Source organism: Canis aureus, chromosome 19 (genome assembly GCF_053574225.1).
Source record: "Canis aureus isolate CA01 chromosome 19, VMU_Caureus_v.1.0, whole genome shotgun sequence".
Classification (NCBI taxonomy): domain Eukaryota; kingdom Metazoa; phylum Chordata; class Mammalia; order Carnivora; family Canidae; genus Canis; species Canis aureus.
Window position 1 is genome coordinate 46,593,191 of NC_135629.1, and position 10,744 is coordinate 46,603,934.

Below are 10,744 nucleotides of genomic sequence, written 5' to 3' on the forward strand. Positions count from 1 at the left end.
CAGCTCTCTCGGGTCCTCTCTGAGGACGTTTCGTCCTGAGAGGTGGACGGAGAAGGTGCGACGAGTGCCCTAAGGAGCTGACCGGCACATGCTAAGGCCCTGAGGGCAGGACTTGCTGTGACTATTAATTCGTATTCTAGCTGCGGTGAAGTTACTGCTGCCTGGAATCTCCTCGGCCCGGGCCCACCCCTTCCCAAGTCCTGACGTTGTCAAAATCAGGCCCAACTCAAGATTCCAAACCGCACCCGTGCAGATGGGGAAACTAAGGCTCCGAGGGGGTGAATCTGGGGCCTGGGGCGGGCGGCGACGAGACCCAGAATTAGACCGCGGGCGGGGACACGGAGGAGAATGCATCTTTGGTGCGGGCGGAGACGGGCACCAGAAAACGAAGTGGGCGGGCGAGAATGAAATCCAGAAAACAACACGGGCGGAGTCGAGAACCCAAGAGCGACGTGCGCGGGGACGAGAAGGAGAATCGAGGTTCCGCGCGGGCGGAGACGACAAGCAGCGCTCGGGCACGCGGGGACGGCGGCCGGCGCGGGCGGGCGCGGCCTTTGTCTCCACCTCCAGCGCGCTCCGCCGGCTGCACCGGCCCGATGAGCCCGCGGCCCCCCGGCGCTCGGGCCGCCCGCAGCCCCTGACCTGACCTGCCCTCGCCATGGCCGAAGCCACCTCCAGCGCCGGGGGCACGTCCCTGGAGGGCGAGCGTGGCAAGAGGCCCCCGCCTGAGGGCGAGCCTGCAGCCCCGGCGTCTGGAGTTCTGGGTATGTGTGCGGCGGCCGGATCTGACAGCGCTGCAGGTGCCTGTGGTGCGCGGCGGCCGGACGGGGAGTGGGATTGGGGTCAGCCGTCCCGGGCCTAGAGTCCTGTCGAGGGGCCGGCTTCTCCCGGCACTGCGGCTGCGGCGAGGCCGGCGCGGCTGGGACGGCGCAGGGGGCAGGGGTCCCCGCGCAGAGACGCGGACACGCCCCTCCGAGAACCCTGGCCTGGGGCTGAGCTCAGTCACCCCCTGGGCTATCAGATCGCAGCCCGGCAGGGATGCGCTTGAGAGAGCCTCTCCGCAGAGGATACAGAATCCTACGGTCCTGGGTTCGAATCCCAGCTCGCCTGTGTGACCTTGGGTGCGTGACTTAAACGCCCAGGTCCTCAGTTTCCTCACCTGTGAAATGGGGGTAAGAACCGCGCCCAGCTATGAGGACGCGCTGACATGATATGGTGAAGTGCTCAGGGCTGCTAGTGAGCGCCCCATCGATTGTGGTTTTGGAGGCGGAGCTGGGCCTCAAGAATGAGTAAGATTTGTAAGGGAGGACCTGGGGGAAGGGCGTTCCTGGCTGGTTGCAAGGACGAGGGGGGAAGGAAACAAGCCAAGGCCAAAGCTTGCAGGTCCTTGAACGCCAGACCGAGTGTGTGAGCAGGGGCTAGGGCGGGAATGACTGAACTGGAGGCTGGGGTCCTGGCCTGGGAGTGGCCTGACCTGGGTCCTGCCCCGCCTGCCCCCTAGATAAGCTTTTTGGGAAGCGGCTCCTGCAGGCTGGTCGCTATCTGGTGTCACACAAGGCGTGGATGAAGACGGTGCCTACGGAGAACTGCGACGTGCTGATGACCTTTCCAGGTACCTGCCCGCTGCCCAGATGTGCTCCCCTGAGCTGGGCTCCCCTGAGTAGGAGTCTGTAAGAGGCCTCGGACCCCTTGTGGCAAGAGCCATCAGTCCCTGTGCCCCTTGGCAGACACGACTGATGACCACACGCTGCTATGGCTGCTGAACCACATCCGCGTGGGCATCCCCGAGCTCATCGTGCAAGTCCGCCACCACCGCCACACGCGTGCCTATGCCTTCTTCGTCACCGCCACATATGAGAGGCGAGTCTCTGTCCCTGGCCTCTCGCTGACCCTGCTACCCAGCTCCCCGCCCTTCAAGAACCAACTGCAAGGTCTAGCGCCCTGCATTTGTCCCAGGTGGCCGCCAGGTACACCAACCCTAGCTCCAGGACGTGAGCCAGGGGTCTCCCCGTGACCCCAGCTCCTTGTCTTCCCGGCAGCCTACTTCGAGGAGCCGACGAGCTGGGTCTGCGCAAAGCAGTGAAGGCCGAGTTTGGCGGGGGCACCCGCGGCTTCTCCTGCGAGGAGGACTTCATCTACGAGAACGTGGAGAGTGAGCTGCGCTTCTTCACCTCCCAGGTGCGGCCAGCTCTGGCTCCCAGTGCGCATCCCTAGTCCTTGGGCTGCTGCGCCCTGTGCTCAAGCCCTGTCCCCCGCAGGAACGCCAGAGCATCATCCGCTTCTGGCTACAGAACCTACGCGCAAAGCAGGGCGAGGCGCTGCACAACGTGCGCTTCCTGGAGGACCAGCCAATCAGTAAGTGGGCGGGACCAGCCTCCAATCACGCGTGGGGAGCTGGGTGGGGCTTAGGGTGCAGCCTATCGGGAGCGAGGGGGCGGGGCCTAGAGACAACCGCCCAAAGGCTAGTGAAGAATTGGGTGGGGCCCGGAGACATCAATCAATGCGGTGAGGGGGTGTGGCCTTAGTGTAGGGGTGTGGCTTAGCTCCCGGGAGGCGTGTCCAAGAGAAACCTTTCTCTGGGTCTGGGATAAGGCAGGGGCAGGACCATGGACAGCACTCCATGCCTTGTGAGGTGTGGCCCTGGGCCTCAGTTTCCTCTCCCAGAAAGCAGCTGCTGCAAGTTCACCTTCTGATGCCAATTTAGCACCATTCCTCAGACGTTCGCAGCAGTGAACTGAGGCCGATGGCTTTATTTAAATACAAGGTTCCACCCTAGGACCTCACCCTCCAGGTGGATTCCTGCACCCCCTCCTGCCTGCCTCTGCACCTCCCAATTCTGAAGGAGAACCAGACATCCTGCCCACTCAGAACTCCTCCCCTGGGAAGAGCTTCTGAAGATTTAGAGGCAGGGAAAAACTGTGACTTGGGTTTCGGCCAAGGTCCTGCTCTTATCGCTCCACAGTCCCTGAGCTGGCAGCCCGTGGGATCATCCAGCAGGTGTTCCCGGTCCATGAGCAGCGCATCCTGAACCGCCTCATGAAGTCATGGGTGCAAGCTGTGTGTGAAAACCAGCCTTTAGGTGTGGCCCCAGGTGGTGTGGGGGGGTGCGGGAGTTTCAGGAAGCGGGCAGGGCTGACCAGGACCCCCTGACTGTGCCCCTGGCAGATGAGATCTGTGACTACTTTGGAGTGAAGATTGCCATGTACTTTGCCTGGCTGGGTTTCTACACATCAGCGATGGTATACCCAGCTGTTTTTGGCTCCGTCCTGTACACATTTACGGAGGCTGATCAGGTGCTGGGAATGGGCTGGGCAGGGGCTGGGGTACCTGAGACACCTCCCTCCTCCCTGGGCCAGCTTGGCCAACAGCTCAACCTTCTGCCGTCCCCAGACAAGCCGGGATGTTTCGTGTGTGGTTTTTGCCCTCTTCAACGTGGTCTGGTCGACCCTGTTCTTGGAGGAGTGGAAACGGAGGGGGGCAGAGCTGGCCTACAAATGGGGGACGCTGGACTCACCTGGAGAAGCTGTGGAGGAGCCACGACCCCAGTTCAGGGTCAGTCGGGGGTATCTGAGTCCACGGACTCCAAGAGTGAGAGGTGGAGGTGGGGGGCACTGCAGGACAGAGATTGTGTGAAATTGCATTTGAGGGACTGGAAAAGGTGTACTAGGTGTGGGCACCACAGAAGCAAAGGCGTGGTGGGAGGAAATTGAATTCAGAGGACTGGGAAGGTGGGGGAGGGGCAGGGGCAGCCCCTCTGGCCTCCTGCTGAGCCCCACCCCCACCCTCTGCCAGGGCATCCGGCGCATCAGCCCTGTGACTCGGGCTGAGGAGTTCTACTACCCACCCTGGAAGCGGCTGCTTTTCCAGCTGCTTGTGAGTCTCCCGTTATGCCTCACCTGCCTGGCCTGCGTGTTTCTGCTCATGCTGGGCTGCTTCCAGCTGCAGGTGACCTCCAGCCCCCAGCCCTGGCCTTGGTCCTTGACCTGGCAGCCACCTGCCCAGGTCCACTCCGAGCTAAGCCCGGATGCCAGGGTGACCTGTGAACCCTCTGCCCCTGCAGGAGCTGGTGCTGAGCGTGAAGGGGCTGCCCCGTCTTGCCCGTTTCCTGCCCAAGGTTGTGCTGGCTCTGCTGGTCAGCGCAAGTGCTGAGGGCTATAAGAAGCTCGCCATCTGGCTCAACGACATGGGTACGCCCTGCCAGGGGAGGTCCCGCTGCCCTGGGGAGGGAGGCCCCTACTGCCCTGCAGGGCCCCCTGCTGCTTTCAGGGGGCTTGGGCCACCTCCTCACTCACCCCTTCGGCCCCCAGAAAATTACCGGCTGGAGAGCGCCTATGAGAAGCACCTCATCATCAAAGTCGTCCTGGTGAGCGGGGGCCAGCAGGCAGGCAGCAGGGAGGCTGCAGGGGGCGTGCGAGGGGCTCCTGGGGACAGGGCAGCAGAGCGATTGCCTACCTGCTTACTTCCCACAGTTCCAGTTTGTTAACTCCTACCTGAGCCTCTTCTACATTGGCTTCTACCTCAAGGACATGGAGCGCTTGAAAGAGGTGAGATCCCCCCAGCCCAAGGCAGTGCCCCCCAGTGGCGGCCAGTGGGGGGTTGGACTTGGCCCAAGGGGTCCATGGGCTCTCCAGCCCCTCCCCCGCACCCTCCATCCTTCTCTCTCTGTCCGTCCGTCCGTGTGTCCTCTCTCTGCCTGTCGTCCCCCATCTGTCCGTCCACCTGTCCGTCGGTCCCTCCACAGCTCCTGCTCGTCCTGTCCCTGTCCCAGAGCCTCGAGCGGCAGCTTCGGGCGGTGCTGGTCCCGCTCGCGGCCCTGCGGTTCCACCTGCTCCTCCTCTCCCTCCGGGGCCTCCTGCTCATGGCCCGGGCCAAAGTATGGGCAGACGGCAGGCCTGCAGGCCTCGCCAGGGCGGGCAGTGTGGCTGTGCTTGGGGCCTCACGCTGCCTGAGCCTCGGGTGCATGTTCCAAGGCGCCGGGGCCCTGCTGATGGGGTGCAGATGGCAGGGGCCTCTCGAGGCCCTGGGTACCAGCTGAGCTCCTGGGCAGGGCTGCAAGCAGGGGGACCCCACAGCAGGCCTCCCTGCAACATGCGCTGCAACTGCAGGAGGTTGGCTAGGAACGCTGTGGCCCACTGGGCTATGGTTTGTGGCAGATGAATGGTGGTAGAGGCTGCCGGGGCTGAGTGCTGGGGCCTCCACGTCAGTCCAGGGACATCTAAAGGGCTGGAGTTAGCTACTGGCTTCAGGGCATGTGTCTGGAAACTTGCTCCCGGAGGGCGGGTGCCCAGTCCCAGCAGCCCGCCCCGGGGCCCCGGGCCCCGCCCGCGCCCCACGTGGCCTCTCTCCTCCCCCTTCCTGCCCCCAGATGCTGGCCACTCTGCTGATCACCCGCCAGTTCCTGCAGAATGTGCGCGAGGTCCTGCAGCCTCACCTGTACCGCCGGCTGGGCCGAGGCGAGCTCGGCCTGCAGGCAGCCTGGGAGCTGGCCCGTGCCCTGCTTGGCCTGCTGAGCCTCCAGCGCCCCGTGCCCCGCCGCCTGGAACCCCAGGCTGAAGAGGGTGGTGGTGGTGGTGGCAGCGGGGGCCGCAGGTGTCTCAGTGGGGGCTGCGGGGCACCTGAGGAGGAGGAGGAGGCCACAGTGGAGCGGCGGCCTGCAGGGGAAGGTGGGGAGGTGGGGGATGGCCCTCGAGGGGGCAAGGAGGAAGAGGAAGAGGAGGAGGAGGAGGAGGAGGAGGAGGAAGATGACGAGGAGGAGGGTGAGGAGAGTGGCCTCCTGGACTGTGGGCTCAGGCTGAAGAAAGTCAGCTTTGCTGAACGAGGGGCTGGGCGGCGGCGGCCTGGCCCGGAGGCCCTCCTGGAGGAGGGGAGCCCCACGATGGTGGAGAAGGGGCTGGAGCCGGGAGTGTTCACACTGGCCGAAGACGACGATGAGGCCGAAGGGGCTCCCGGCAGTCCTGAGCGGGAGCCTCCGGCCATCCTGCTCCGCCGGGCTGGGGGCGAGGGCCGTGACCAGGGGCCAGATGGGGGCCCAGACCCAGAGCCGGGCTCGGGAGACTCGGGCCGGAGGCAGCGGCGGCAGAATCGGTCATCTTGGATTGATCCGCCCGAGGAGGACCACTCTCCGCAGCTCACCCAGGCCGAGCTTGAGAGCTGTATGAAGAAGTACGAGGTGAGGAGGGCATCTGAGGATCAAGGCCCGGCCCTCTGAGGGCAGGGCAGGCAGTCTGAGGGTGGAGCTAGGGGGCTGGAAGCTTGCTGGAGGGGGCAGCTCTGGGTCCATTCAGCATAATCAGAGGGAGGTGGGCTTGAGAGAAGGTAGTCTAAGGAAGGAGGCATCCTGGTCCAAGGGAGGGCCCAAGGCCACACCCAGGCACCCGCCTGCAGGACACGTTCCAGGACTATCAGGAGATGTTCGTGCAGTTCGGCTATGTTGTGCTCTTCTCGTCTGCCTTCCCCCTGGCTGCTCTGTGCGCCCTGGTCAACAACCTCATCGAGATCCGGAGCGACGCCCTCAAGCTGTGCACGGGGCTGCAGCGGCCCTTCGGGCAGCGGGTCGAGAGCATCGGCCAGTGGCAGGTGTGGGGACGGCCGAGGCCCAAAGGGAGTCAGGGTGTGCCGGGGAGGGGCGGGAGGCCCAGGAAGGGGGGCCGGACCCCACCTGAGCGCCCCACCCCCGTGTTCCCCTGCAGAAGGTGATGGAGGCCATGGGCGTCCTGGCGATCGTGGTCAACTGCTACCTGATCGGCCAGTGTGGGCAGCTGCAGCGCCTCTTCCCCTGGCTCAGCCCCGAGGCGGCCATCGTGTCCGTGGTGGTGCTCGAGGTGGGGCCGGTGGCTGGGTGGAGGAGCTGGGGCGCGGCAGGGCGTCCCCGAGCCTGCAGCCTCCTCCTCTGTCACCTCAGCACTTCGCGCTGCTCCTCAAGTACCTCATCCACGTGGCCATCCCCGACATCCCAGGCTGGGTGGCCGAGGAGATGGCCAAGCTGGAGTACCAGCGCCGGGAGGCCTTCAAGGTACGCTGGCGGGGGCTGGGCTCGGTTCAGGCCTTCCCTCGGTGGGGCTCCTCCGGCCTGCCTGGCTGGCAGCCCGCTTCCCAGCAGCAGGGAGGAGGTGCAGAGCCCAGTGTAATAATTAGCACTCCGAACAGGCCGGTCCCTCCCGGAATCCCTGGTGGCATCCAGCACCAGGCTGGCACTTGTGGGCCTTTAGTCATCGCCAGCTCACCGGCGGTGTCCTGTTTGGGGCCAGGGACACAGCTGATGCTTCCTAGAAGCCCAGCTTCTGCCACATTCCTCGGAAAGCTGCGGAGTGGGCCAAGGAGCTCAGCAGCGCCAGGCGGCGCTCTCCACGATGACGGAATGTGTCTCTGCACTGCTCGCGTGGCCCCTCACTACAGGTGGCTGGCGGGCGCTTGACATGGGCTTCGTACAACTGCGAAATGCAATTCTTATTTTATTTTAATGATTTAAATCAACACCGACAAAGCCACATGTGGCTCCTGGACTGGCCAGCATGGACTCTGGTCTGTGTCAGTCGTGATTCTATCGCTGGGTCTCCAGAACGCAGAGAACTGTTGAGGCCCGATACGTGTTTACTGCTCACCCAGGTGTTAAGACAGTGTCTGGCACATGGTGGGGGACAGAGTTGGTGGCCAGTAATGTTCGCTTTCTAAATTCTCAGAAAGCACTGGCACAGATCCAGGAATGCAGTCGGTGCCTAATAAGTGGTTAGATCTCTCCCTGCTTCCTTGGAGAGCCCCAGGGCAGTTCCAGGGATGCACATGGGACCCAGTAAGTGGTTAGATCCCTCACCACTTCCACAGAGAGCCCCAGTGTGGGTCAGGAATGCAGCTGGTGCCCAAAAGGTGTTTGGATCTCTCCTCCCTGCTACAGAGAGCACCAGCAGGGGTGTGGGGGCCCCAGCTGGCACCTGCTCAGCTCACACTCATTTTCTGCCCGGTCCCTGTGATGGCTCTGTTCTGCCCACAGAGACACGAACGCCAGGCCCAGCACCGCTACCAGCAGCAGCAGCGGCGGCGGCGGGAGGAGGAGGAGCGCCAGCGCCACGCGGAGCACCATGCCCGGCGAGAGCGCGATGCCAGTGGCCGGGAGGAGGCTCGGGCCGAAGGCTCAGGGCTGGACCCCGCTGCCCCCGAGAAGGCCTCCACCAAGGCCAAGGGCGGTGGGGCAGGTAGCCATGGGCAGGAGCGGCCCAAGCGCCCGGGGTCCTTGCTGGCACCCAACAACGTCATGAAGCTGAAGCAGATCATCCCGCTGCAGGGCAAGTTCCTGTCGTCGGGGGCTACGTCCTCACTGGCCAGTGCGGGGGCCGGCCCTGCCGCCCGGCCACCCCCTGCCCAGTCACCCACGGGTAGCGACACCCGCCTGCCAGCCTTCCTCAGCTTCAAGTTCCTCAAGTCGCCTGAGACCCGGCGGGACCCAGAGCGCAGCCACTCACCACCCAAGGCCTTCCACGCCAGCAAGCTCTTCCCTTTCGGCGGGGCCCGGGCTGACACCGGGTCCAACGGGGCAGGCGGGCAGGCCCGGCTGGACGGGACCCCCGGCGGTGGAGGAGGCCGAGCCCAGCGGAGTGGGCCGGTGGACGAGGCTGCGGTTGAGGAGCCGGACGCCCCCCGGCCTGAAGAGGAAGGCTCAGGTCACAAGCTTTAACTCGGGGGTGGGGACTCTGGGCCCGGCTCTGTGGGAAGGGGTGGGGTGGCCAGGCCTGGGGAGAGGGGCTGCAGGGGACAGAGGAGGCCCGGTCTCTGGTACCGGTTGGGAACCTGGGTATGTGGTATGTGGAGCCTCTCAGTCCAAGCCTGCCCAGTGTCTCCAGGACCCCTGAGAGCCAAAGCCCCCTGTCCCAGTGCCTCTCCCAGGGCACCCTGCCCACCCTGCTCTGGGGCCAGGAGAGATGAAGGAGGCTTCTTCATTCACCACCTGGCCCAGCCTCTCCTGTTCCTATAAGACCCCACACCCAGCTCACTCTGGGGGGACTGGACCCCCCAGGCCTCTATGCAAGTCCCTACCTGCAGCCCAGCTGTTTGAGGAGGCCTTCCTTGGAGGTCGGGGCTGGAGCTGCCCACTCCCGGAGCTCGCGGAGCTCGGGGTGCTTGGCCACAGGCCACACCCACATCTGTGCTCAGCAGAGGTGCCAGTCTCATGCTCCTCCCCACCCCCACCCCTACCTTGCCAGTCCCAACCCCAGCCCCACCCAGCCCCAGGCTCCAGCAACTAACTCCCCTGGGAGCCCGAGGTGGCTGCTGCAGCACCAGGGACACAGGTCAGATATCAGAGGGACTTCCTCAGACCGTCCTTCTCCCCATGACGGGGAGGGGCCCAGTGCCCAGAGGCAGGGGACGCACCAGAAGACGCCCACCCCTTGTCACTGATCAGAAGCAATAAGGCCCTCGATGTGCCTGGAAGCCCGGGAGGGGGCGCGGGCAGGGTCCGAGCGGGGTCCGGCGGCGGGGGCGGCACCCCCCCGGAACGGCCCCTCTCGCCTCCGCAGGGACAGCGCTGGCCCCCGTGGGCGCCCCTGCCCTCCGCAACCGCCGCAGCCGGAGCCCCGCGCCGCCGCCGCCGCCGCCAACGCCGCTGCCCCGGCCCCCGACGCCGCCCGCAGGCTGCTGGCAGTGGGACGGGCCCTGGGGCTGCGGGGGCGAGGGCGCCGCCCCCCGCCAGGCCCCCGCCCCCGCCGCCGCCGAGTGCCCGCCCTGCGCCCTCGCCGGGCCCCCGCCCGCCCCGCAGCCCCTGCCGGGGGACGCCAGCTTCTACAGCCTCCCCCCGCCGCCCACCTCCGAGTCCCCGGAGCCCCCGGCGCCCTCGCCCAGCCCCAGCCCCAGCCCCCAGGCCGTGTGCTGGCCCAGCGGCTGGCACTAGCTCCGCCTTCCTGTTCTCATATGCAATACCAGTCCGGGGACGGGGCGGCGGCCGCCACCCAGAAAACGCGCTGCGCTTCGGCCCGACGGCCCCCCAGTGTTGGCTGCCCCCTCCTGGGGCGGGGCCGGGGGCCGGGCCTCCCCTATCTGCCGTTTTCCTTCCAACCGGGATGGGGGAAACGAAAGGAATCCCCCCCAAAAAAACCAACAGAAAACACAGAATAGGCGATTATTTATTTGTTTTTAATTTATTTTGTCATATTTTTGTAAAACGGCAGAAATGCAATAAAAAGTATATTTCAACAGTGCCCGAGGACAGAGCAGTGGAAGGGGGATCAGGGGGCCCAGTGACCTGTAGTTGGTGCTGGCTTTCCAGGGACCTAGCAGGCCTAGGGTGGGTGCCCCTCCCATCCCATGACCCTTGGGGGCCTCCTCCTAAGAACTGGGTCTTGAGGCCACAGATGGAAAACTCCAGACTGCACCAACTCCAAGTCGGCCCAGATTTGGGGGCCCTGGGAGGAGCTGCAGAGCCTCAGGCCCTGGCTTCAGCCTCCCAGACAAAGGAAGAAATCTCAGTGTTGAACAGACTCAGCAGTTTGGGTGCTAGGCCTGGGTCCTGAGTTGGCCTTGGCCCTGTAGGGGGACAGGGGTGATACAGTCCTGTTGGCCCCATTTTCTGGCATAACTGCTTCCCCGGCTGCCATGAGGAGCCACATGCGGTGGAAAGAACTTGGGGTATATGAAAATCAGAAGGCACCTGGCACCCGCGTCTGGATGTTGAGGGGATGGCACTTGCAGGGATGGCATTGGGGAGCGGCCGCGACACCCTACCGCAGGGGTTGCTGTCAGACCCAGTTGCTGGGAC

The 10,744-nt window shown here is 64.9% G+C and overlaps 1 protein-coding gene across 1 annotated transcript; it reads left to right on the forward strand.

The window, feature by feature from the left end:
- Window positions 1–480: 480 nt before the first annotated feature.
- ANO8 (anoctamin 8) lies at window positions 481–10,187 on the forward strand. Its single transcript, XM_077859469.1, has 18 exons — window positions 481–764; window positions 1,502–1,612; window positions 1,728–1,860; window positions 2,040–2,178; window positions 2,259–2,355; window positions 2,963–3,079; window positions 3,166–3,293; window positions 3,391–3,552; window positions 3,793–3,945; window positions 4,061–4,187; window positions 4,308–4,363; window positions 4,470–4,544; window positions 5,366–6,169; window positions 6,385–6,576; window positions 6,690–6,821; window positions 6,902–7,012; window positions 7,988–8,654; window positions 9,510–10,187. The coding sequence occupies exons 1-18, from the start codon at window positions 659–661 to the stop codon at window positions 9,878–9,880; spliced, it is 3,681 nt and encodes a 1,226-aa protein (XP_077715595.1). The 5' UTR covers window positions 481–658; the 3' UTR covers window positions 9,881–10,187.
- The last annotated feature ends 557 nt before the right edge of the window (window positions 10,188–10,744 follow it).